Source organism: Pogoniulus pusillus, chromosome 34 (genome assembly GCF_015220805.1).
Source record: "Pogoniulus pusillus isolate bPogPus1 chromosome 34, bPogPus1.pri, whole genome shotgun sequence".
Classification (NCBI taxonomy): Eukaryota; Metazoa; Chordata; class Aves; order Piciformes; family Lybiidae; genus Pogoniulus; species Pogoniulus pusillus.
The window spans coordinates 12,291,247-12,318,913 of NC_087297.1; the positions used below are offsets into that span (position 1 = coordinate 12,291,247).

At 47.2% G+C, this 27,667-nt stretch overlaps 1 protein-coding gene across 2 annotated transcripts in view; it reads right to left on the bottom strand.

Moving 5' to 3' along the window:
• CA8 (carbonic anhydrase 8) overlaps positions 1–20,913 on the bottom strand; it is a 32,684-nt gene extending 11,771 nt beyond the window's left edge. The window contains exons 1-5 of one of the 2 annotated variants that reach the window (XM_064170579.1): positions 20,539–20,913; positions 19,717–19,908; positions 14,642–14,766; positions 2,772–2,867; positions 26–88 (exon numbers count right to left, since the gene is read on the bottom strand). In XM_064170579.1, coding sequence (XP_064026649.1) covers positions 26–88; positions 2,772–2,867; positions 14,642–14,766; positions 19,717–19,908; positions 20,539–20,617 — 555 coding nt within the window. In that variant the 5' untranslated portion in view covers positions 20,618–20,913. The remainder of the gene's footprint in view (positions 1–25; positions 89–2,771; positions 2,868–14,641; positions 14,767–19,716; positions 19,909–20,538) is intronic. The other variant, XM_064170578.1, reaches the window with a different exon arrangement.
• Positions 20,914–27,667: the final 6,754 nt, after the last annotated feature.

Sequence of the window (27,667 nt, forward strand, 5' to 3'; positions counted from 1 at the left end):
AACTTTTCTTCAGACATTGCCTTACCTTGTACTGGATGTCCTGGAGAATTTCAGTCACAGCCTTTAGGCCTACATGCTCTTTTCCTATCTGAAATACAGCAAGAGAAGATGAGTTTCAGCATTCTGCTAGCTCAGGAACAGTGAAGCAAGACAGAGATCAGCCAGAGCCATTAAGTTCTATAGCTGGTTTTAGTTACACGACACAGCCTTTGGGCTAACCAAATACACCAAACCATGGCAGCTCCAAACAGTGAAATCACTACAAAACAACCAGTCAAAAGTAAACAGGGTGCTAACAACTTTAAAGGATCACAGAATGTCAGGGGCTGGAAGGGACCTCCAGAGCTTCGCCAGTCCAACCCCCTGCCAGAGCAGGATCTTCTATACCAGATCACACAGGAACACATCCAGGCAGGCTTTGACTACCGCTAGAGAGGGAGCCTCCACAACTCCCTTGGGCAGCCTGTTCCAGTGTTCTGTCACTGGAAAAAGAGACAGAAACTCACAGAACAAGAGAATGAGTCACAGTTAAGTCTGGCAAGTTTTGACTAACCCAAATTTTTCACTGTTCACTGCATGTGGAGTCAAAATCATGCAGAATGATGGCATCTAAATGCCAAGGATACCATTTGTCCTCACTGTTTCTGTCAGAAAAAGGCACAGAAAGGAACAGAGGGAACAAGCCATGACAGGCATCTTGTGATTTATTCCCATAGTGTTACAAATCTGGCCCAAGGAATCTCTGAAGCCCACAGGAGTTTTTCTCCTGCCTGCAGATCCTCACCCTCATGACATCTCTGGGAAGCTGCTGGCTCCAAACACCTTTAAGGCACTGAAGATGTAGCTTTGCAAAGAAACCCAAAGTTGAAACAAGAGATTCTTGCTTTCCACAGACATTGCTCACTCTGCACACTGACTTCAGCTGCTTCTGATCCAGATCACTCAACCTAGGACCTTAGCTTTTACCTTCAGAACAAACTTGTCCAATCCTGGATGCATTTAAGGGTCATTTGGATGTAGTGCTTAGGGATATGGCTTAAGGTGAATCTTGTAGGGTTCTAGGAGGGGTTCTAGGTTGGACTTGGTGATCCTGAGGGGCTTTTCCAACTTGGATGTTTCTGTGGTTCTGTTGTCAGAATAGGAAGGCTCAGAACTCCCTTGCAGCTGATTTCTGTGCCAACATGTACACAGAGGAGGTGAGCAATGAAGAGGGCGTAAGTGAGAACAAGAGCTAGACCCTGAGAAGTCTGCCTGCTTTTTGTTGCTCTTGGAACAGAATGGCACAGCAGTCACTGGGAAAACAACCAAGGGTCAACAAAAGGTACTTTGCTATTTCTAGGAATTGGAGAGGATTTTCTTTTGTCCCAACTTAAAATCTTTGGAGTGCATAAAAGCTGCAGAAATGCCTGCAAAGACGTTGTGTCTAAATTAATAATCAACAAAGGCTGTCACTTAAATCTGCAAAAATATTTTCTCTGACCTTCAAATGCCATTTTTTAAACCTTTGATGGGAAACTATTCTATTTCCATGCCTTTAACAGGAAAAAAACCCTGGGAATTAGCTCTCCCTGCTCCTTTAACAAACAGCATAAATACTGTTTTCCCTCAGTCAGCTGTAATTATGGTTTGCTTCTCTTGGCTAATGAAAAAAACACACTGGGATGCTACAGAATTCTTGATGAGGGTGAGAAACCAGAAATGGAAAATGCATCATTGAAGTTTCAGATTGATTTAAGAACTTATTATATGTAACTTTCTAACTAACCTGAAGGTTACCTCTGCTGGAATTAGAACTTACATAAGCAATTATCACACAGCCCTCTAGGATACAAAGCTGAGGACCTCCAAACTTCCATTTTTAGCAGTTCTATCTGAGTGCTGGAGCTGTTACCAATGTACCTTTAAATTCAAACAGAGGTAAAGCTCAAAGGCACTCAGAAACTCGTTATGAAATACGACAAATTAATGATATTGCTGTGAAAGGAAATCCATTTGATCTCAGCATGAACTCTAAGCCTCTTCTTACAAACCCATTTAAATGAAACAGTTTGTCATTTCTCATGAGGAGGGTGAGTCTTTGAGGACTAAAACTGAGAATCTTCTATATAGGGTGCAGCCCTCAACAGCAATTAGACTATGAGGTGAACTTCCAGCTTGCATTACATCCTCTCAGAGAGACAGGGAACCACTGCAGAGAGTCCAATGGGGGCTACAAAGATGCTAAGGGGCCTGGAGCATCTCTGTGAGAAGGAATGGCTGAGACCTGGGGCTGTTTAGCCCAGACAAGAGCACACCCAGGGGGATCTTCCCAATGCTCAGCAAAAGTGAAAGGGTGGGGTGCGAGAGGATAGGGACAGATGCTTCTCAGTGGTACCCAGTGACAGGACAAGGAGCAATGGGCACAAACTGGAACACAGAAAGTTCCATCTGAACAACAAGATAAAAATGTTTGCTGTGAGGTTGTCAGAGCACTGATGCAGGCTGCCCAGAGAGGTTGTGGAGTCTCCCCTGGAGAGATTCCAAAGCCATCTGGACATTTCAGACCTGGGCAAGCTGCTGTGGGTGCTCTGGTTGGACTCAATGATCTCCAGAGGTCCCTTCCAACACCTAGTTTGTGGTAAAAGTACCAGAAGCACCTTTTGAACAGAACACCTGCAGTCATACGTTGTCCTCCTTTATGAAATCATTAGAAATGAGAGAAAACAGAAAGGAGTTCCTTTTCCTCAGACAAATGGCAGTGCATAGTGACAAATGCAGCACAGGAAACTTACCTGCACAAACAAAGCAATAATAGCTATGCCATGCTTCTTCCCCACTGCCTCATCAATGCTGCTGTACAGTGTGGAGTTCCAGTGCATTAGGTGAAGCTAAAACAAAGCAGTGCAAACAGACCAGTAGAGAAATAAGTCTTGTAACAAAATAAACAGCCGTTCAAGTCAATTAAAGCCTCAGCATGTCTCTGTCTGCATGGGTGGCTATGCACACGTGCATGCCTGTGGCTGTGCATGTTACCTGCAGGCAGAGTCCTGCTACAAACATCAGGAATCCCAAGAAAAAAGTAAGCTGCAGGGTAAGTGATGTACAGCCAGAGACCAAATTCTACAGCTAGGGTGGGAATCACAATGCTGATCACACAATCATAGAATCAAGCAGGTTGGAAGAGACCTCCAAACTCATGCAGTCCAACCTAGCACCCAGCCCTGGCCAATCAAGCAGATCGAGAGAACACCAATATTTGCCCATGGCTACAGAACTTCTAGGCATACAAATGCTCCCTGTTACAGCTGAGCTACCTGTTGCCCGTGGATTTACTTGGTGCTTATGTTTTACCAGCTATAAAAAGCTCTCTTATGCATTCGATTTGCCTCTGGCTTTTAAAGGAAGAAAAGCACAGGATTCAAGCCTGAGATTTCAGTTGCCAGCGCCCGCGTTAGCAGCCACAGAGCTAACGTTGCCCATAAAAAGGTGTAGAGAGAGAACATCTCCTGCGCCCACGGGCGAGCCTGGCGCTTGCATCAGCTGTCCACAAGAGGGCGCTGGGGGAAGCCCTGGAGCCCGAGCCGCGTCCTGCCGCTCGGCAGCCAGCAAACAGCAGGAGCCGAGGCGGCTGCGACAGGGGTGGCGATGCCCTTGGTGCGTGGCACCGCCACCCGCCTGGCTACGAGCGCCAAAGAGAGCTTGTCCTCTGCTGCCTGGGACAATGGTGCTGAGGGCGATCACCTGATGGAGCAGGACTTTGACTGTGTCAACAGGCGGCTCCGGGCCAAAGCTGCGGCGGCAGTCGGCGAGCTGCGCTCGTCGGGAGGGGAGAGCTAAGCAGGCATGTGTCTGCGGGGGCCTTTCTGAAGGGTTCAAAGGGCAGTGCTGAGTCCTGGCTAGGAAAACGAGCAAATGCTTCTGACCATACCTGCAGCGACCCCAGTTTATCCAGACACAGACTGCTGTCCTGTCTTAGGCAGCAGACTCAGCAGGGCAGAGACTTTCCCACCGTGAATCTATGTAGCAGCTAGAAAAACAGCACTAAAACCTCTGTCTCATACTCCACACAGAGTAGGAGAGTGTCATTTATAGAGAATTCCTCCTCAGATCTGCACATTAAGCTATTAGAACACCAGATTGTGACCCTGTCCTCGCCAGGTTGCTTGATTCTGTGCTGCTGTTGCAACTGCCCAGTGTACTGTTCCCACTCTCCACGCTCTTCACTAAGGAGCTAATGATTACAAAAGCTTCTTTCTTCAGTGCCTGCTGCATCGTGTGTAAATTAATCTTCTGGAAAGCTTTGTTCCTTAGTCAGAACTAGGCTGTCTTGTTAGCTGTGCAATCAGCAAGTACAAGCTCCTGTGAAGTCTGCTCAAGTCGAGTGATACCACAGGACAGGAAGCCATCTCTGGATGAGAGGTAGGTTATTGATCTCCTCCCAGCTCTCATTTTACTTAGAGTCACAGAATCAAGCAAGTTGGAAGAGACCTCCAAGTTCATCCAGTCCAACCTAGCGCCCAGCCCTGGCCAGTCAACCAGTCCATGGCACTAAGTGCCTCATCCAGGCTTGGCTTCAACACCTCCAGGGACAGCGACTGCACCACCTCCCTGGGCAGCCCATTCCAATGGCTTCCTATAGGCTGTACCTCGAGAGACCAACAGGCTGATTCTGCAGCACCACATCTCGACCAGCTGCATCTAAACCGTGTGTCAGTCTGGGAAGTTCTGAACGTATTTCTTTTTGTCTTCTTATCACTGCTGACAGCAAGACTGGGGCTGAAACTCTGCTTTGGTTTCACCCTAAATGCCATCACAGGGATGAAGCCATGGCACTAAGGCGAATTAAAACAGCTTAGAGCTGCTCTGCTGAAGATTGTGAAGCTAAGAGGTGCACCCCTGGACTCACCCAAGTTTGGTAGAGATCAGTGTATTGCAGTTTCATTCACAACATGCCATAAAAGCTGAGAAGGGAAAAGTACAAATGGGAAGCCACCAGAGAGTCTTTTTTACTGGTTTGAGTGGGCTGAAACGAAGCTGAGGATTTCAGCTGGCAAGAATGGAAGGCAACACAATCTACTTGTACAAAAACAAATGATGTGCAATCTCAACACAAAAATTGTGTCCTCACCACCACAGGAGGACAAAACGTGGACAAACTGTGGTTTGCTATGGTATGTGTGCACAAGAATGTATGAGCTGACACTTGACTTGGCACTGAATTGTTTCAGGAAGCAATTGACTAAGCTGCTGGCGCTGACCATAACATAGAGTAATTAAGTCCCAAATCCTCCCAAGGAGACCTAACCAAGGATATGGCATGGGCACACAGAGCTGCAAGAAAAGTGATTTAAGAGAAAGTTAGTGATTAACAGCCTGAAGGAGAGGTGTAGGAAATTAAAGTTAATGGAACTGATGGAGAGGCTGTTTGGGAAGGTCTCAGGAGAAGCAGGAGGAGGTGTGTATGCCTCATGCCACAAAACAAAGAGGCTAAAACTCACGAAGTAGCAAAGCCTGCATGGTTAAACACTGCAGCTCAGTCGAGGTGAATATCCTCTCTTTAAAAATGTAAATAAAAGCAAGTTACTAAGTCATGCACTCTGGACAAAACCAAGAAGAAAGGGTTGGGAAGGTGCCAAAGGAGTTATGTTCTTAATCAGAGTACTCAGTTGCTGCTGGTAGACTTGAATTTTTCAATGCTTCTGTTGTGGATAGGTGCCAACCTGCCAGTGAATTTCAGCAGGAATTCAACCTTCTTCAGAATTCCCTCTCCAAGATCACTGCCATTAAAACTGACATCAAAGGAACTATCTTTGCAAGCAAGGCTAATTTCAGCGCTGAGAGAGACAAGCTGAAAGCAGTGCCAAGAAACACAGATGACAACACTGCTAGCACTAAAACCCTCCTGATTAATATCATGTGGGAGAAGGGAGAGCACAGCTTCTGCTTGCTGCAAGCTACTGAAAGTGTTAAAGGCAGAGGAGGTTCAGTCTGTGGGTGAACTGCCCAGGCTCTGAGCATGGGACAAGATGACATTCCCTGAACAAAGAAGTCTGTAATCTAAAATCAGAGAAATTCAGTGCAAACAAATTAAGTTGGAGCAGAGTACAAGGTATCCTGGAGACACTGTTTAACCAACTTGGCACTCACACTTTGGGACACTGTAGGTCTCTGGTCCAAAGCTAACTGCACAGCAAAAACATGCAGACCAGGACATCAGTGTAGCCCATGACCTTTGCTGTCTGATGCTTTCCCCTCCATGAACATCTTTGTAAGAGGGTGGAGCTGTAACGTGGCTGTAAATGACATAATTTTAGTTGCACCATAAAAGTAAGGGTTGCAAAGACCCCTTTCCAAGCCTGCTCTCTTTCCAAAAAGCCAGCCAAGCAACAAGTTTCTGTTCATTAATCTGCAGAAAGCTTTGCACCTAGACCCTTTTGTACAGGCCCTGAACAGAAGTTCCAAGCATCTCCTTGCTTGCCCACAGAAGCTGCTGCCATGTAACACTAGCTTGTCTGTTTCTTAGGAGAACTGTTGGCAGAACACGGGAGGGCACAGGGCAAGCTGAGGATGTTGTAGTGTGCAATTTGTGTTGATTTAGTTCTTCTTCCCCTTTGAAAGCACAAGCACTGCTTATTTCTACTGGCATGCAAAGGAAATGGAAAGAAACCAGGAATTACTCCAAAACTGATGTTTTTCCCACTTTAATACAGGCTAAGAAGAGGAGTGAGAGAGGCAAAATGCCTTCAGTGCTGACTGACTTTTGGTATGAACCTAAATCAGTAAGAAAATGAATAGCTGTGCAGTTACTACTGTCAGATTCCTAGGCCAGGTTCCTTGCTGTGCCAAGTCTCTGCTCAGTGTGTGAAGCAAGGAGCACCACAGAGCAGGTTATTGTTCCCTGATACCATGTCCAGCCCCAGCAAACATGCAGGCTAAGGTGCCCTGAGTCTGCCCTTACCTGTGCTAACAGGAACAAATACATATTCCAGCTTTCCTTTTCCTTCCCTTCAACTACAAAGACCAGGATAGAGAAAAAAGAAGAGGATTTTAGTGCAGGAGACCCCAGCCTGCTTTTGCTCTGGACTCTTGCCAGCATGAGTGGGTGAACATGCACATCTGCATCTGCTTGGATAGCTCCACAGTTAGAAAGAGTGAAGCCTGGAAGAAGGACTGGCCCTTGATGAGTAGTTGATGATGTTACAGACAAGCAATGCCACCAAGAAGACAGAAAACACAAAGTGCTACGGGTTGAGCACTTAATTCTGAAGCACTTAATTCTTTATGTGACTAAGCATTTACTCTAAGCATGTCCAGCTCCACAAAGTGTTGGCTGCAATCTGCTGTCTTGGCTTTCGAACCAGACTGTTCCTATGCAGAAGGCTTTAAATGGCTGCTTTGATTTTCAACAATAGATTCTCTAATGAAAGCAAAATGAAAACCACTCCTTCCCTGCTGATTTACTAGCTTGCATTAATAACTGATGTGAATCTCACACTTCTTTGTGTCTCAGGTCTCCCTAAAGAGATGAGAATCTGCAGCTGCATTTTATCTTCCTCGGCCATGATCCTGACTGTTCTCCACTGAGCAGTTGCTCTTCCACACCACCCTCCCCCCCCAGGCAAACTCAGTCTAAGTTTTTGCCTGCAATCTTGGCTCAGCTTCCACTGAAGTATCAACTGCATTGTGCATCTCCAGCAGTTTTCTTCTGAGCTGACAGTTTGCAGATTGCTTAATGGTGTTACAAATCTCTCCTCTCCCATAGTTCCATACCCCCCCCACCTTTTGTAAAACTTTAACTGCCCCTCAGGCCAGTTCATTGCATGGCTTAATGCTGGCACAGAGAGAAGGTAGGAATCACCAATGGAATGACCTCACAGCATGGTCTGTGGCCTAGGCCATCAGCTCATAGACTCATAGAATGGTCTGGGTTGGAAGGCACATCCAAAGCTCATCCAGTCCAACTCCCTCTGCAGTCAGCAGTAGCATCCTCAACTAGATCAGGTTGCCCAGAGCCCTGTCAAGCCTTGCTTTGACTATCTCCAGGGATGAGCCCACAACTGCCTCCCCAGGCAACCTCTTCCAGTATTCAAATATCCTCATGGTGCAGAGCTTGTTTTCAATATCCAATCTAATTCTGCTCTGCTCTAGTTGGAGCATTTCCCCTCATCCTGTCACCACAGGCCTTTGGAACCAGTCTCTCTCCAGGAAACAGTCTCTCTCCTCATAGTTAAAATTGCTGAGCTGGGGTTTACAACCTGAGACAGGTATTTCACTCCTACAGTGTCTGGATGTCTTACCAGAACTCTACCATCTAGGAATCATGAGTCAGGTTTCTGTCAGGTCTGCAAATGGCATTGTGTGACCATGGCCAAACGATGTTAAGTTCTCTACAGTTGTTTGTTGGCAATGGAGGGACTTGTCTCAAACTGCTGCTCCAAGGATTACATCATTTGTGCTTGTGAAGCACTCAGGCATGACAGCAAATACTTGTGGAAGCCTTCAAAGGTTTTCAGCTCTTAGATGATCTACAGTTTTCATCCTTTGCTTCTTAAGAGTCAGGCAGGCAGTATTAGCACAAATAACACACAACTGGGGGCTTGGCCTCTTTGCTAGTGTATGCACTCATGCACGCAGATGCTCAGAGGCTACAGCAGCTCTGCTATGAGGATAGGCTAAGAGAGTTGGGACTCTGCAACCTAGAGAAGGCTTTGAGGAGACCTTGGAGTGGCCTTCCAGTATCTGAAGGGAGCTAGAGGAGGGCTGGGGAGGGACTATTGACAAGGTTGTGTAATGACAGGATGAGGAGGAGTTTAAACTGGCAGAGGGGAGATTTAAACTGGATGTCAGGAAGAAGTTCTTTGCAGTGAGGGTGGTGAGACACTATCACAGGTTGCCCAGGGAGGTTGTGGAGAACAGAAGAACAGAATGTGATCAAAAATCACATTGGGTGATTCTGTGCTCCACAACCTCCCTAGAGGTGTTTAAGGCCAGGCTGGATAAGGCCTTGAGTGACCTGTTCTAGTGGGAGGTGTCCCTGCCTATGGCAGAGGGTTGGATGATCTTTGCTACCCCTTCCAACCTAAACCATTCTATGATGGTTTAGGTTGGAAGAATTGGCTGTAAATAAGGTTTAGGTTGGAAGCACTGGTCACTCTTAAAAGAGAGATAAAAGGATGAAGAAGCTTCACTATAGACTGTTAGCACAGTCTATAGTGTCTCTTCTTTGACCTGGTGTCTGGCACTTTGTATGTCTTCCACAATCCAATAAATACATGGCAGGTTTTGCATAGGAGGGACAGCACTTTTTCTCCCTCTGATGATGTGTACAGCTCTTCCCCAGAGCTGAACCGAGCATTTCTGAGGTGCTAGCCCAGTTAAAAGCATGTTTATGCCAGCACATCAGCCCATTTCTGCATCTGCTTTATAGAATCATAGAATGCTCTGGGCTGGAAGGGACCTCCAAAGGTCATCCAGTCCAACCCCGCCCTGCAGTCAGCAGGCACATCCTCAACTAAATCAGGTTGCCCAGAGCCCTGTCCAGCCTCACCTTGAATACATCCAGGGATGAGGCTTCAACCACCTCCCTGGGCAACCTGTTCCAATGCTCCACCACCCTCATAGTAAAGAACCTGTTCCTAACATCCAGTCTGAATCTGCTCACAAACCCACCTGTGCTAGTTTGAGACAAACTGGAATATTTTTGTGAGAGAAATTAGGTGCTAGGCTGTGAAAAGGAAACAATGGTGATGTCTGCTGCTCGCTGAGATGTATAAGAGCAAAACCACAAAACATAGATGTGACAGAGAGAGTAAGTGTGTCTGTGTGTCTGTTGTGGTTGGTGCCCTGGGCTGCTGCTGCTGCTTCTGTGTAATTAATCCTTCTGCTTTCTAACCTCCCTGGCTAATGGTCCAAACTCACCTTGAACATAAGGCAAAGTCTAGGATAAAGTAGAGGGATGGAAATAAGGTGGAAAAGTGGTTGGGAGCCCCTCCTGGGGACTCCAGTTTCTGGCAGTGCTGCTGTGTTTCTGCATTACCTTTAACTTGCCTATTTCTGTCTATAGCTGGAGATGTTGTAAATCTCTGCTCCTATGTTGTACTAAGCTGTAAATACAAAGCTTCATGCCTTAACTTCCAGCTCAGCCAAGTCTAGTCTGGGTGATTTCATAAGAGGGGCATGTAACTCCCAAACCATCGCACCAAGGTACAACGCTCATAGGTGTAGCCCCTGAAACATTCAAACTCGACGTGACCCAGCAAAACGAGGGCCAAGCCAAGCCCCTGTTGACAAATTGCCTAGAAACAAAGTATACTGCAGAGACTAAATGTGCTTATTTAGGTCAAATCAACCCTCAGCCACAGTAAAAATGTACTATTGGAAGCACTTAGCAACTAGCAATCTCAGGAGCCATAAGCAGCTCTTGGGTGCTTTTACAGCGATGGTAATTTGGGGCTTATCTTGTTGCTGGTTTTCTGTTTCCCAGTATACTGGGAGGGGATGGAAACCCTCCCAGCTTTGTGCTACTACAAAACCAAACCAAACCAAAACATCAAACAGAAGTCACAGCAATTAGGAGACCCATTTTGCTCAGGGAGTGCTGTGTAAAGCTAAGTGTTATTGTTATGTCCCTAAGTGGCAGTGTTAAAAATGGTTGCTGTGCAAATCATTAGGCTTGGGAAACAAAACTGAAAACATCTGCTTAGCTCTTGGCCTGCTCTTCCAGTGTTTTTCCACAATGGTGTCCTCAGAAATTAGCTAATCTCCAATGGGTGTATCTACTTGAAACCATCATTAATCTGTTATTCATAACCTGCCAAGGATAGAAGTGTTACATGGATGTCATCGTTTTCTTGTGAGACTCCCTCTTTTAATCACAGCTCACAATGTTCATCTGCAGCGAGTCCAAAAAACATAGGAAGTCATCCAGGCCTCTGAGTAACAAGTTAATTTTCCATCAGAAAACTTGGATCAGTTCTGAGCAGAGTTCCAGCACAAAGCTGCCAAAGCCTTATGGTATCTGTTCTTTTGGCCTCCTGTTAAATTTGTGACTGCCTAAGCAAGATGCTCCTCGCCCACAGCAATGGCGCTGCTCAAGTGAGCTGGAGCAGAGGAGGCTCCCAGGTGACCTTCTTGTGGCCTTTCAGGATCTGAAGTGGGCTGCAAAAAAGCTGGGGAGGAACTTCTGAGGCTCTCAGGGAGTGACAGGACTGGGGGGAATGGAGCAAAGCTGGAGGTGGGGAGATTCAGACTGGATGTGAGGAAGAAGCTGTTCAGCATTGAGAGTGGTGAGAGGCTGGAATGGGTTGCCCAGGGAGGTGGTTGAGGCCCCATGGCTGGAGGTGTTTGAGGCCAGGCTGGCTGAGGCTGTGTGCAGCCTGCTCTAGGGTAGGGTGTCCCTGGGCATGGCAGGGGAGTTGGAGCTGGCTGCTCCTTGTGGTCTCTTCCAACCCTGACTGATTCTATGACTCTATGATTCTAATCAGCAGCTCTGCTAAGAGGACACGCTGAGGGAGCTGGGGTTGTTCAGCCTGGTGAAGAGAAGACTCCTGGTGAAGAGAAGACTCCTAGTGAAGAGAGCTGCCTGCCAGTGCCTGAAGGGAACCTGCAGAGAAGTTGGAGAGGAACTTCTCATCTGAGTGTCTAGGACAAGAGGGAATGGTTTTAAAATGAGAGAGAGTAAGTTTCCACTGGATCTTAGGAAGAAGTTCTTCAGTACAAGAGTGGTGAGACTCTGAAATGGGTTGGCCTAGGAAAATTGTAGATGCCCCCTTCCTGGAGATATTCATAGAATCATGGAATCACAGAATGCCAGGGGCTGGAAGTGACCTCCAAAGCTCATCCAGCCCAACCTCCCTACCAGAGCAAGACCTCCTATGCCAGATCACACAAAACACATCCAAGCAGGTTTGGAGTAACTCCAGAGAGGGAGATTCCACAACCCCCCTGGGCAGCCTCTTCCAGGGCTCCGTCACCCTCACAGGGAAAAAAATTCCTCCTCATGTGCACATGGAACTTTCTATGCCTCAGCTTCCACCATTGCCCCCTGTGCTGGCAGTGGCATCACCCAGCAGAGCCTGGCTCCAGCCTCCTGGCACTCACCTGCACACATTGATAACCACTGCTGAGGTTCAAGGGATAAAGCCTTGAGTAACTGAGTCTAGTTGAGAGGTGTCCCTAACCATGGCAGGAAGGTTGGAGTAAATGATCTCTAAGGTCCCTTCCAACTTGAGCCATCCTATGAATGATTGTTGCCTCGATGCAATCAGCAGAGGCAACAAATTTACTCCTCGGTTTCAAACCTTTTCTGTGAGGGTTTATGACTGGGATGGTAGTCCCACTACAGCTACTGGCAAAAAAAAACCTACACATCTGAGTTCATGCATTAAAAACTGCTGTCACCAGGGGTTAAATCCTGCTTGGCACTCACACCCACCCAGTCCCTCTCCGCTCTGTAAGTCCCTGTGACACTCCTGCATGCTTACAGCCTCCCAGGCCTTCTTTTTACAGTTACTGCTCTCATTTTTCACACCAAATCATTTGCTAACAAGCTAATTAAAGAAAAACACACCACAGCAACGCTAAAAGAGACAGCAAGATTAAATAACATAAACAAAGAATACTAAAAGCCAAGAAAGATGAGGGCAAGACACCTCCTCTCGAGACATGCCAGGAGGGAGATGCAGGGTGTGCGGGTATCTGATTTCAGAGCTGGGCAGGGAGAAATCCCCACACTAATAAAGGCTGTAAAGACCTGAGTAGTGAAGCATAATGTTAACAGCCTAACCTGAAGCCCTAAAGCTGTACCTCTGCTTGATGAGCTCTTTAGACAGGCATCCTTTCACGCGAGCAAAGGGAATCCTAATGGCTTAAGTCAGATCAAGGGGAGGATATGGTTTGTGCACTGTGTTTAATTACTTCAGTAACTCTGAGAGATTCCACAGAATGAATCAGTCTGCTCCTCTGTACACAGCTTCTCTTTTTTCCTGTGCAAAGCTGATCCTGGTCCTTCAGGCACCTGGATTTGCTTCTGCCCTACTCAAAAACTGTAGGGCTGACAGTAACACAGTTTTTAATCTCCCTGTACATCTTGGAGACATTTCTTAAATGATTTTCTGCCAATCCCCTTCTGCTGAGAGCTTTCACATGGTTTCACAACTACTACAATCCTACATTTTAAAGAGGATGGATTACAGGGAATTATCCTCCTGGTTACAGTGCAAGTGGTGAAAGGAACCTTTTTCATTTTCTCAGACACCAGCTGTATTTCGGAGCAGCAGCCTGGAAACAACTGCTCCATTGTGGTCAGATGGTGCCTTGGGTCACAGCACCACTCGAGTAACTGAGAGGAAGAGACACCTTTCAGGCATCATTTCCCTTGCTTCCCTTTGCTTCAGAAGCAGTGAAAACGTTTTGAATTCTTCTCCCATAAAAGCAGCACTGATGTCATCCCATGGTTCACTTTCTCCTGCTGTCTGCCTTGTCTTTTTCAGCTGTAAGTTGGCTAAGCCACAACACTCTGTCTTAAATGCAGAGACTGGGTACAACGAGACTCCAATTTTAGTTGCTCCTATTTTTACTTTGTTAACAACAAAATCAAAGAGCAGCAATTTACTATTCCTGTCCCACTCCATTTCCCTGCTACATAAAAGAAAAAAAGGTAAAGGAGAGTGCCAAGGGTTTCATTAGATTTTTATTTGCTCCTCCTCATTCTCCACTCCAGGTTCTTGGCATGAAAGAGAGGAGTAAGTATGTGAAGTATTTCCTCTTTTTCTCACAGCTAAACCAGGCTCAAGTAAGTCACTCAGGTAGGTGTGGATTTTACTGCTCTGTGGATGTGTGTACTGTAAATCACAATCTAGCCCTTGGTAGCTTGTTCCATTTGCTGGCAAAATACAGTCTCTCAATGTTTAAACCATTACCAAGTGCTGAGCACAAGCAGGGGCCAAAGTAACTTTGGCTAAAAGGCAAAGTACCACTGCGTACAAGCAGGAGAAGAACTTGGTGAGAAAAGACTTCTGGAGAAAGCTGCACAAATGTACTGTGACAAATGGCTGCTGGAGGGCAAGAGAAATAAGTCCCAGCAGTTTGGGTTGCTCAGGAGTCCAAACTGACACCTGACAAAGAGCTGAATTCCTTCAGACTGCATTATCACTTTGCTGAGTGCTTCAAAATCTTGCAGTTCACTCAGATATCACAGAACATGTCCAAGATCATCAAATCATCTTCAATTTTCAGGTGTGTCAAGCTAGTTCATGAACAAATTGCTCTACACTTACTCCAAATTTACCTAAGCTGTTATTATTCACCAGGGAAGTATTTCCAGTGGCTAATTCTCCCCCTCTAGAGCTATTAGTCAAGGTGACAGAGGAAGTGTTGAAAGGGTAGATCTTGTTAGAACATTAATATTATTAAGACAGAAGTTAATAATTCTGCAGGTTAACTTTATGGCAGATTAATCACCCAGTGTGAGGAGTGCTAGAGGCATTCTATTCCAGATGCACATCCTAATTCACCTGCACTACAGCACCCCTCAGCAGCTGAAACATAGAACAATGAAGCGCTGAGCAAAAAGGAAACTGTCTTTTGAGCCACCAGGAATTCAGGCTATGAAATGGCATCTTTGGCATTTAGTGGGTGTTATGCAAGGCAGTGGCACTCTTACCTCCATGGGAAAGGCCTTGAAGTTGACAGTGTGTTCAGAGCCACGCTGGTTCTCTCTCCCCCAGTGAAACCGAACGTCGTGGAGCTCAAACTCGTGTCCGCGAGGCAAGGGCCCCCCTGTTAACACTGGGCGAGAAGGCAGCTGGTGAGGGACTTGGCTTTCAAAGCAGCCAAGCTACTGAATTCACTGCCCACTGTGGTGGTAGCCCTGATAGGGCAAACGTGGGCTTATCCATGCCCTGGCTTGCCCAGACGTGTTCCCCTGCTCCTCCTGTGCTGGGAGAAGCAACCGTGGGAGGGGAGGGCGAGAGCCCTGCCTTCACCTAATGTGGTGAAGCCTGGCAAAGTGCCATTCTGATTGGCTAATCTCTGTCTCTTCCAACCTGCTTGATTCTGTGATTCTAAGAAGAGTTCTTCAGCTATCTGCCATATTAAGGATCAGGATCCACCTACTTATCTAAGGTGAAAACTGCATGCTCAAGTCCCTCTCTGAAATGCCTGTGCAGCAGTGCATGGAGGATAAACAAGGAATGGAGGATCTATGTGCAGCTGATTGCAGTTCTGGAGGCATGGTGGGATAGCTCACATGACTGGAATGTGGTCATAGATGGCTATATCTATTTCTAGGAAAGGCAGAACAAGAAGCCAAAGTGGTGGGGTTGCTCTGTATGGGAGAGAGCAACTAGGATGTATTTAGGAAGAAGTTCTTCCCAGAGAGAGTGATTAGCATTAGAATGGGCTGCCCAGGGAGGTGGTGGAGGAGTTATCATCCCTGAAGGTGTTCAAGAGAAGGCTGGATGAGTAACTTAGTGCCATGGTCTGGTTAATTAGAAGGATTAGGTGATAGGTTGGACTCGATGATCTTAGAGGTCTTTTCCAACCTGATTAATTCTGTGGTTCTGAGAAGAGTGAAGTGGAGGGACTCAAGAGCTCTATTTCTGAAGTGCTAGGCACAGCACATGAATTCAGGCAGGGAAGCTGCACTCATTTTATGAGCCAGGACAGCTGCTCACAACACAAAATAAAAGCATTGTACCTTTATCAGCCAGAACAGGGAGTATGTTTATTGCTCTTATTGAGACAGTAGCTGCGTGCTCTAAACAGATGGGGGGGGGGGGGGGGGGGGGGGGGGGGGAATAATTGAATGGGCAACTACCTCCAACTTATCCCAATCCTTAATCTTCATCACCTCTATTTGCTATGAGTCACAGAAACCGACAGAAAACTTTTGATTGCCAGGATTCTGCCAGGTAAAGAAGTTCAATCATGTACCAGCTGTCAGGCTTCTGAGGTGCAGAGTGCCTCCACATCCAACGATAATCAAACCTACATACAGGAGCAACAACATACCTCATTTACTTAAGAACAGCTTTTAGGCAGCCAGGGCTTGGTTTTAGTTCAGTTATTTTAGTGTCCAGAGTTCCCTCAAAGCATCTGTCTGTAATTGCAACACAACACAGAGAGGATAGAGTAGCTCAACGCTTCTGCATTGAGACTTCCACCCCAAGTGGCAAATGCAAACAGTTGTACCTCGTGAGGCCAAATCCTCTTTGGAATTGGTCAATGGAAACATTGTGCCCAAGGGATTTCTGCGTCTGCTTCAGATCAAATGCTGCTCCACAAGCTGTAGGTCACTTCCCACTGAAATCACTGAATATTATTGGCTTCTAGGCAGGGCTGGACTTTACTTAGAGAATCATAGAATTGTTCTAGCTGGAAAGGCCTCTAAGATCATTGAGTTCAACCATCAACCATGTACCAGAGTGCCATGTCCAGAGGTTTCTTGAACATCTCCAGGGATGGTGACTGCCATCTCCCTGGGCAGCTGATTCCAATGCCTGACCACTTTCTGTGAAGAAATGTTCTCCTAATATCCAATCTTGAGGGCGTTCACAGACTTCCCCAGAACCCAATAAATCCTAGTTTATGTTTAAAGAAATTTGAATGAATCTTTTACAGTCTCTGCTAGCTGATAATGATTCTCTCACTGCACAGCCTACAGCATTAAGGAACTAAGCTTCCTAAAGATAAAGTTATTTTGACACATGAACTAAATGGCCTTCATTTGGAGCACAAGACACAGTCTAACGCTAAAACATCATTCAGCAATCACATTGCAACTGAATATACACAAAACCCAAAAGTACAGTTCTACACTTTGGCCACAACAACCCCAAGCAGCACTACAGGCTGGGGACAGAGTGGCTGAGAGCAGCCAGGCAGAGAGGGAGCTGTGGGTGCTGAGAGAGAGGAGCTGAAGAGGAGGCAGCAGTGCCCAGGTGGGCAGCAGAGCCAATGGCATCCTGGGCTGGCTCAGGAGCAGTGTGGGCAGCAGGACAAGGGAGGTTCTTGTGCCCCTGTGCTCAGCACTGCTTAGGCCACCCCTTGAGTGCTGTGTCCAGTTCTGGGCTCCTCAGTTCAAGAGAGATGTTGCAGTACTGGAAGGTGTCCACAGGAGGGCGACAAAGCTGCTGAGGGGCCTGGAGCAGAGCCCTGTGAGGAGAGGCTGAGGGAGCTGGGGGTGTGCAGCCTGCAGCAGAGGAGGCTCAGGGCAGAGCTCATTGCTCTCTACAACTACCTGAAGGGAGGCTGTAGCCAGGTGGGATTGGGCTCTGCTGCCAAGCACCCAGCAACAGAACAAGGGGACACAGTCTCAGGCTGGATGTTAGGAGGAAATTCTTGCCAGAGAGAGTGATTGGATAGCCTGATCTAGTGTGAGGTGTCCCTGCCCCTGGCAGGGGGGTTGGAACTAGATGATCCTTGTCATCCCTTCCAATCCTGACTGTTTCTATGATTTTATGGTGTAGTTCTGGATCTCCATGCGCTTCATAAAGTTTATTTCTGAGGCTTAAGTCATAACACTGATGCCACGAGGAAACACTTCTGTGCATGACACCTGTTTATCTTCCCTTTGCCTTTCAGCATATCTTGAAGCATGCTTAAAACTTCACTTTGCCTTTCAGCAACTTTTAATCCTGGCTAGAAAATTACTCTGAAAGCATCACCCCCAGTGCAGTGCACTGCTGGCTCAGGAGAAGGCTGGCTGTTGAAGTCAGATGCTCTCTAAAGCATTTTTCAGCATGCAGTTCCATTACCCAACTAGTCATGCTTCTTCCACCTAATGCACAGCACATGTACAGTGATCAAACTGCAAACAGCCCATGAAAATGTTTGCAATTAAGTAATGAGAAGGGTTTGGGAATTCCAGATGGATTGTGTGTCCTGAATTAAAGGATAAAATCAATCCCCAGCAATGACAAATTTCTTTTTCATATGTACCTTAACCAGTTTACCTTCCCTCTCCCCCCAAACCCACACAAAGAAGTTTTTCTTTGACTGCTAAGGTTACAATGAGATGAGGATCTCTTCTATATTAATGGGACAGAGTTTCAGAAGCATTTAGTGCTCAACAGTTCCCATTAAAATAATCTGGCTAAATGGATTTGTCATTGGAGATCCCCTGTGAGGAAAAGAAGCTGCAGGAGTTTCCACAATCCCCCGAAATTGGCCAGAAAAGTAGGTCAAACACAGCTTATTAACTCCTTCTCCTCTTGGTAGGGATAATAAATGTGGTCTTCCACCTCCCAAAAATGGAAGATTATCCCCAGTTTACAAATGGAGAATGAGAAAGTAAATAACATGCAAGCTAAGGAGAGGCTGAAGCTAAAATGAGAATTCCTAGCTCATAATCCCATATCTCAGCCACAAACTTAGCCTATTTCACTTTGGTTTATATTTCAAGGCTCATCAGTCCAGCATCAAACCACATTCAAGTTTAAAAGGATTTTTGTTTCCCTTCTAAAGCCTCCAGAGGTTTCACACATGCATTTAGAAGTGTTGATTCCATCTTACTTTCAGTTGATTCCATCTTACTAATCATTACTTCTAAGTGACAGACTGCTCTCGGGAAAGGCAGGGCTGAAGGAGTCGCATCTTAGCATGCGAGCAGTGATGTCATTTGTGGTCACTCTCACTTCCTCCACAGGAGAATTCAAGAACTTTCCCGATCCTACAGAGAAAAAAACCCTGACATCTTGGGAAAGATCTCTGCTTCTGATTAAGGCAGTAAAACTGCCTGGAAGCACAAAAGTTCTGTTCTTTTGCAAAGCTGCAGAACTCTGCAGGAAGAAGCTTTCTGCATTGCAGCAATCCGTGGGGTTTATCATGGAAAGGAAATCATAAAGGAAAGCAACATTATTAAAACAACAAACCCTTCCTCTTGAACAAAAAAACCTCAGTGTAAAACTGAACTACTGCCTCTTGTTCTCAGTACAGCTGCAATTCCCAGGACTACCGGGATCTCAGAAGGAAACACAAGTTGGAATGCCTCACGGTTTGTCAATGTTCAGCTGCTTAAATGCCCCCCAAAGGCTGTTAGTAGCTAAGATAGGTTGGAATAACTTGGATGCTCTTCCAAACACATGCTAAGAACCACCACGGTGCTGGAGAGCACCATGGACTTCTTTTTTTCCCTTCTACTTTTCTGACAGTTGTCTCCATAGAGAACAGTTGATCCAGATGAAAGGTCTGAAGGAGAGAAGAGCAATTTCCAACTTGAAGTTGGAAAGGTTCATTATTTGCTTCTAATTCTTATGTGATGAATGACACCATCAAACCCTTTAAGAAGTGAGGTCTGCTGTGCTGCCTGCTCTTCATCAATACTGTAAGCAGGTCTCACTGGATTCTTTACCTTAAGCTGCCCAATTCTGCAGTTAGCATTCAGAGCCCACTCAGATCAGTGGAGAAAACTCTTTTAACTTATGTGGTCTTCAGATCAAAGACAGTTTTTGCCACCTGTCCTAGCGATAGCCTGGAGCGCCTCTGACTGCAGGCGGCTGCTAATGCCAGTGCATTAGATGGCACCATGACAAAGGAAATACTGGCCATGCACTCAAGCAACCTGTCTGACAGTTTGCACTTGAAACTTGCAGCTCCTGAGGCACAGCTCGCTCCTTTTTGAAGTCACCAGCAAAGCCCTCGCTGTGCACAGTCCACGCCAAAGGAGCACAACCCATACGCCGGTCTCAGGGCAACACAAGCTTTAGCAGGGAAGGCAATGCCCGTGTTTCAGCGTACCTGATTTTGACTTGAGGGCAATCTGAATCGAATGCCCGTCGTTGATCACTTCGCAGTCGCGGCACACCACGTAGTTTGGCGACAAACGCACTTCCAGGAGCGAAGGGTCGTACTTAGCTTCCCTCGAGTTCAAGTTAATAGGCGATTGGTACTCCCCGTTAGCATCCGGGAAAATCAGCCCCCACTCCACTCCTGAGAGACACAAAGGAAAGCCATTACCGAGGGCACCCGGCACCCTGCGCTGCCCGGCGGCCGCCCGGTGCCCTCACCCACCGCCTGGCTGCTGGGGAGAGGGCGGCTCCGTGCCACCTCGGTCCGCGGCTCCCGGCGATGCTACCGGGATGTCAGAGAGTGACAGAGCCCTGCCACAGGCTGCCCAGAGATCTTGTGGAGTCTCCTCCTCTGGAGACTTTCCAGCCCTGTCTGGATGTGTTCCTGTGCGACCTGCACTAGATTCTCTGGTCCTGATGTGGTGGGGGGGGGTGGACTGAAAGATCTATGGAGGTCCCTTCCAACCCTTAACATCCTGTGATCCTGTGGTACCTCCTCAGAGGGTGAAGGTGCATGTCGCTACTCCTCGACACCTCGGCCGCGCCGAGCTCAGAGACGCTGCCGAGCTGCTCCACGACCGCCGCCGCCACCTCGCTCCGCTCTCTAGCCTGCGGTGCGGGACCTGCCGCCCGCTGCGAGCCGCCGCTTCCTCGCTGCCTGCTCCCCTCGGGGGGACTCGGGGGTGCGATTTTCCCTCCGCTCCTACATCTCTTCCTTCTCCCAGCCCCAGCCAAAGTTTCTCCCCTGCGGAGCCGCCCGCCTGCTCCTCACCTTCCTCGTAGCCCCACTCCGGAGCCTCCTCGGGGTGCTGGAGGGGCTCGTCGCCCTCGATCAGGCTCCTGTCAGCCATGGGCGAGCAGCCCCACCTGCCTTCGGCCGCTCGCTGCTCGTGTCTGAGAGCGTGTGCGAAGGGGAGAGGTAGGCAGGCAGGCAGCCTGCGCTCCGCACCGCGCCTCGGACCGCCCTCCGCCCCCGCCGGCCGCCGGGCGGGACCGGGAGCCGGTCGCTGTCCCAGAGGGGCGGGCGAGGGGTGAGGTGGCAGCCGGCGAAGCGGGGAGAGGGGAGCGGGCGGCAGCAGGAGCCGCAGCCCAAGATAGTGCTCCCCTGTTGGGCCGTTGCGTCCCGATCCTCCCTGCCTCCTCCGGCTGCTCCTCTCGCCTGAGTGAGTGGCTGCGTGTCCCCGCAGCTCCCCTCTGCCCCTGGAGCTGGGTACAGGAGATGCTCAGGGTAAGCAACTTCAAAGCCCTGCTCCTGGAGACGAACAGCCAAGGCAAAGGTATGCACTGGGGCCCATCAGGCTGGAAAGCAGCTTGTGGGGCTGCAACCTGCGGTGGATGATTCTGCTTCGAGAGTTGGACCAGGTAATTTCGAGAGGTCCCTACCAACCTGCACCATGCTAAGGTTCTGTGGGCACTAGGCTGGACATGAGCCAGCAGTGTTGCCCTGTCTCCAAGGAAGTGAGTGATACCTTAAGTCTTATTAGGCAAAGCAATGCCAGCAGGTCAAGGGAGGGGGGGATGATGCTCCTCTGTTCACCAGTGGTAGGGTTCTGGGCCATTCTGAGCTCCTCAATGCACAAGAGACACGAACATACTGAAGAGAGTTTAGTGAAAGGTCCTGAAGACAGTTAAGGGACTGAAGCATCTCTCCTATGAGGAAAGGTTGAAAGATCTGGGATAGTTCAGCTGGGAGAAGAGCAGGCTTCAGAGGATCTCACCAGTGTGTACAAATACCTGAAAGGAAGATGCAAAGAGGTCAGGCTCTATAATGTGGTGCCCAGTGGCAGGACCTGAGACAACAGGCACAAACTAAAACATGAGAGGTTCCCTCTGAACATCAGCAAACACTTCTTGCTGTAAAAGTGACTAAGCCCTGGTGCAGGTTGCCCAGGGAGGCTGTGGAGTCTTCATTCCTGAAGATACTCATTTGAATGTGGTCCTAGGGAACTAGCTCGGGGTGGCCACTCTTGAGCAGGGGATTTTAGACAAACAACCTCCAGAGGCTCCTTTTAGTCTGTTTCTTCCTCTGTAATGGAGACATCCCCTAGGCAGTGTCCCAAACCCTTGCATCACCAACAGCAAGGGGAGTGTGAACCCTGAAATAGCTTTTGCTTATTGTTCTTGGACATCTAAAAACAGTATCCAGACATCCTTGCACCCTGGTATTCACTGAGGATAGCATCCTGATCCTGTGCTGTTGATCCACAAGTTTTGGTCTAAGGATGATGAGTTACTATCTCATGTATGCTATCCAAACTACAAGCCTTTTGCAGCCTGCTGAAGGCTTTGTCGGTTGGAAAGAGTGATCCCCCATTGGAATGGGCTGCCTGGGGAGGTGGTGGAGTCACCATCCCTGGAGGTGTTTAAGAGAAGGCTGGATGAGGCACTTAGTGCCATGGGTTAGTGAATTAGAAAGGTTAGGTGACAGGTTGGACTCGATGATCCTAGAGGTCTCTTCCAACCTAGTTAATTCTGGTTAATTCTGTGGTTATTAATATTTATCCTCTATTCACTTCTTAAATACACAGTAGGTGTTTCTGTCAGTCCTTTTCAATCCTTGCTTGATCACATAAGGGAAAAATCAAGCATTCCCCTAAATCATCACTGATTCTGACTGGTTCATCTGACTGGAAATTCCTTTCCCTTTTCAGACAGAGCATCACGGTTTGAAATAAACAGTCCTAGGAGGCTGGGTTCATTCCCTCGAAGCACCACGCTTCATTCATGGCCTCTATTAAGTCCTTTCCTGAAGAAGCTTCCCTGTGGGACATCTGCTCTAGAATTTCATGCTTATGAGGGTCAAGATTATCAGTCCTGCAAGTTCCTGTTTTGCAATAAATACTTTTAATGGCTTTCCATAGTATTCAGGGCTTCCGTTCATAATTGAGCTTAAGCACTAAGCCACTTAAATTTGTTGCCCTCCCTTTTCACCTTTCCATATCTCTCTGCAAAATTAGGCAGAGCAGGTAAAGCCTTGTTGATTAGTTGGCAATTTTTTATTCCCATAGGTCTGAGGAGCTGTTGTCTGTGCAAATAGTCCATTTCTTTCATGCCAGGCATGGTATGATAACTAGCAGATTAGAGTCCACTGAAGGTTCCTATTGCTGCGTTAATGGTGGAATGTGTGAATAACAAAGGAGTCCGAGGGTATGTCTCCACAAAGGCATGGAGGATGAGACAAAGCCCTCCTCACACTTAACTCCAACCACTAATAGAGATACTGACCTGAGCAGTCTGCACAAACCAACTCGTTCATTTATGGACTCAGCTTCACAGAACCACAGAATCACAGAATCAGTCAGGTTGGAAAGGGCCTCTAAGATCATTGGGTCCAACCTATCACCTAACTCTTCTGATTAACTAACTCATGGCACTAAGTTACTCATCCAACCTTCTCTTGAACACCTTCAGGGATGATGACTCCACCTGGGCAGCCCATTCCAATGCCAATCACTCTCTCTGCAAAGAACATCCAGCCTGAACCTGCCCTGACACAGCTTCAGGCTGTGTCCCCTTGTTCTGTCCCTGGGTGCCTGGCAGCAGAGCCCAACCCCACCTGGCTACAGCCTCCCTTCAGGTAGTTGGAGACAGCAATGAGCTCTGCCCTGAGCCTCCTCTGCTGCAGGCTGCACACCCCCAGCTCCCTCAGCCTCTCCTCACAGGGCTCTGCTCCAGCCCTCTCCCCAGCCTTGCTGCCCTTCCCTGGACACCTTCCAGCACCTCAAAACTTTGTTAAATCGATTAAATTTCTTAAATTGAGTAAATTTGAGTAAAAGGATTGAGTAAAAGGATTGTGCAAGATCAGTGGTATTTGATCTGCTTTAATGATGCAGGCACTCTCAAAGGCACTGTGGGCAGCCACTCCATCTGTGTTCCTGTGCCATGCCCCTTGCACTGCCCTTTGCCACGTGTTGATGTACTGTGCAATCAGCAAGAAACACTCACTGTTAACATGGTGTTACCTGGCAGAGCTGTCCCATGGCATCTGCTTCCCCTTCATCATTCTTTCCTCTTTAATTAAACGTGCACTGTGTGGGGATTGTGTGATTTATGCCAGTGGTCTGTGTTCCATCTCTCTCTTACATTGACCTTATAGCAAGCCTCAGAATCTGTGTCATTACTAGACATCTAAAACTCAGCTTTGTGGAGAAGCTTCCAGTGGAGCCAAATGTATAACTATAAAACACACAAATACACTCTTGGTCCAGTTAAAAAATCATCTTTTATGGTGCTTTCTGCATTGGTTCAGCAGAATGAAAGCTCTGTAGGATGGTAGAGTTGTGGCCCTCAAGATAGTGTCAAATAATGGGCAAAAAGTAGGAAAAGCCCTGCCAACCTGACCTTCTGAAGTGACCTTCCCCATGAGGGTGGTGAGAGCCTGGCAGGGGTTGCCCAGGGAGGTGGTGGAAGCCTTGTCCCTGGAGATGTTTAAGGCCAGGCTGGGTGAGGCTCTGGACAGCTTAATCTAGTGTGAGGTGTCCCTGCCCGTGGCAGGGGGGATGGAACTGGGTGTTCCTTGTGGTCCTTTCCCACCCTGACTGATTCTATGATTCTAGGGTTCTAGGACATGGCACCTCAGGAGCAGAAACAGGAGCAGGGCCACCTCTCTCCTGAATCCTCATTCAGCCTGTGCTTCTGTGGAACATGCTGGGTTCTTGTTTAACTGGGATTAATGATCACACTCTTTGATAATAGCAGGAGAGAAAAAAACCAACAAAACAGGCACAGATCCAGGGCTTAACAATTCCTCTTTGAACTCAGAGGCTGCTGATTGAGAAGCAGTGGAGTCTCTCACATTCCCATTTGTCAACTGAGAAACAGCATTTTGAAACATTTGATCTGATCCTTGATCCTGGAGAGACTGCAAACAACTCTTCTGTATTTCCTATGTCTAGAGATACTTTTTACTTATTTATTATCCAGCTAATTTTGGTTTAGACACTGAAACTTCCCTAAGCACTTTGACATATATACTGAGAAAACCAGACCTGGAGCAGAATTCTGCATCTGACCACAGTGAAATCTGTGTTGTTTATGTTTTGTCACTAGTGACAAGCAGCATTGTTTTAAGAGGACACATTTCAACAACTGTGCTTAACTGTTTACACCACTCCTAGAGGCAGAGTCCAATGCAGAGAACTGTGCAGCTTACTATGACCTGTAGCAGCCTTCCAGTTGCTGGAGTGAGCTGCAAGAAAGCCAGGAAGGGACTTTTTACAAGGGCTTGCAGTTAGAGGATGAGAGGGAATGGATTGAAGCTTGAGGAGGGCAGATTTGAACTGGACATCAGGAAGAAATTCTTTACAGTGAGGGTGGTGAGACACTGGCAATGGTTTCTCAGGGAGGTTTTGAATGTTCCCTCCCTGGAGATATTCAAGGCCAGGCTGGATAAGACCTGGTCTAGTGGGAGGTGTCCCTACCTGTGGCATGGGGTTGGAACTGAGTGATCTTTGAGATCCTCTTCAACCTAAACCATTCTACAAACCTATGAACTGCACACAAGTTATTTCAAACTATCCATCCCTACCTGCAGGGTTCCTTGCAGAGCTGACAGTGCTTCCTGTGATTCAAGGGATGAGAAATCCAGGCTGTGAGATGATCAGATTTCCCTTATTATTCACTTATTTATCACATTGCTGCCAGCACAGAGCAGATGAGGTCACACAGGACTTAATAGGGAGAGAAATATTCTGTGGGCTATTAGATTATTCCATCTGGGGCAATTTAGAGGCCATTTATGTTTCTCTGAGCCAGATCTCAGTTCCTGCCAAGGTGCCCTAAAAGACAAGAGCTCAGTCTGTATGGCAGCATGGGCAACTGAAGGGACCACCTGGCTTTTCCAATGAACAGGGCTTGCTATTTTGCTTCCTGTGGTTGGCCAGCTCTGAGGTTGGCCAGCAGTCATCCTTCACGTGGCCTCATTTCTGTCTTTATTTCCTGCCAGGTTACTCTCTCCAATAAGTTTGATCCTTTCCCAGATTTAGAAGGGTAAGCAGAAAGTTTCTGCATCTGACCATGGAAGCATGAGCTTTTGTATCATAAACCTGAAAACCTCTCTGCACATGGTCAAGGGAACTACTTCATTCTAAGGAATAACATTCCACTATTCCTGCAATAAGATTATTTGCTGATCTTTTATTTGTTTTTTCCCCTGCAGCTGAACTAATGTGTTGCAAAAAAAGAAAAAGGAAAAAGGTGGTCTGGTAGTATAAATAGTCCAGGATGAAAAGGTAAAGAGAGTCCAGTTCCAATAAAGACACCATTTATAGCAAAGAGAAACCCTTTTACAGTGAAAGACTTTGTATGTTTGCAAGTCAGGTTTACATTGGCAAGTCCATCCTGCAGACATTGCAAAATAAGTCAGCTGGATCCTCAGCTGCCCTTAGATCCACACCAAAAAGAGCTTTCAGTGGCTTGGCGTGGTTTATGGTCTGTGAGTGTCCATTTGTGCTTCTGGGCTCTGCCAGCTAACAGGATCACAGCTGGTCCTGTGCAAACGTCACACTGATTTTACAGTAGACATATTGGAGGGAGGGGGAGGAATTCAAAGGTGATGAAAGGGTACAGACAAGCTTTTCTACAGTACAGGTGTAAAACTTCCTCTGGTACAAAACTTTCCTCTGCAAGAGTGTACAAGAGACTAAGGCAAGAGGGGAACAGGTTAATATTTCCAAACCAAAGGAGATAGAATCATAGAATCATAGAATCAACCAGGTTGGAAGAGACCTCCAAGATCATCCAGTCCAACCTAGCACCCAGCCCTATCCAATCAACTAGACCATGGCACTAAGTGCCTCATCCAGTCTTTTCTTGAACACCCCCAGGGACGGTGCCTCCACCACCTCCCTGGGCAGCCCATTCCAATGCCAATCACTCTCTCTGTGAAGAACTTCTTCCTAACATCCAGCCTATACCTACCCTGGCACAACTTGAGACTGTGTCCCCTTGTTCTATTGCTGGTTGCATTATGACATGCAGCAAGTGACAGGACAAGAGGAAACTCCCTCAAGCTCTACCAGAGGAGCTTCAGGTTGGATATTAGGAAAAACATCTTCACAGAAAGGGTTATCAAGCATTGGAACAGGCTGCTGGGGAGGTGGTGGAGGGACATAAGGGTGCTTAGGGATGTGGTTTAGTGGTAGTGGCTCAGCAGCAGTGGTAGGATTGCAGGCTGTAGGTGAGCAGTTGGACTTGGTGATCTCAAAGGTCTCCTCCAACATAGAATTATAGAATCAACCAGGTTGGAAGAGAGCTCCAAGCTCATCCAGTCCAACCTAGCACCCAGCCCTAGCCAGTCAACCAGACCATGGCACTAAGTGCCCCAGACAGGCTTTGCATGAACACCTCCAGGGACGGTGACTCCACCACCTCCCTGGGCAGCCCATTCCAATCTATGACACCAAAACTATGACAGAATAGTTTCAAGCTCTTTCAAGGAACAAAAAGCCATTTCTAAGGACAAAAAATGCCACAGTCAAAAGAGAAGTGATGAAATCAGTGTCACTATGGGCAAACTAAAAGAAAAAAATAGACATCAATCTCATGTAGTCTCCTGGAGCTTTTCTTTTCTCTAGGAGGGGAAAAAACCAAACCTGTGGAGAATTATAAAAAGTGGCACAGGCAACAGGAATTGCTGATGAAGCAAAATGGGCACAAAGGCAAAGTGGAATCCTGCAGACAATAGAAGAGCAGAAGGGAAGTGAGACTTTTTTCTTTTCCCCCTACTTGGCTGAAAGGAAAAGAGAGACAAAGGATGAAATAGGATGTCTCTGAAACCCAGAGTGCAAATGCTAATCAAGAGCCCTGACATGGCAGAAGTCCTGTGTAAATAGCTTTATTAGTTCTTAGGAAGGAAGCAGAACTAAAGATACACCCAGAGCAACACTCAGGGAAGAAGATGG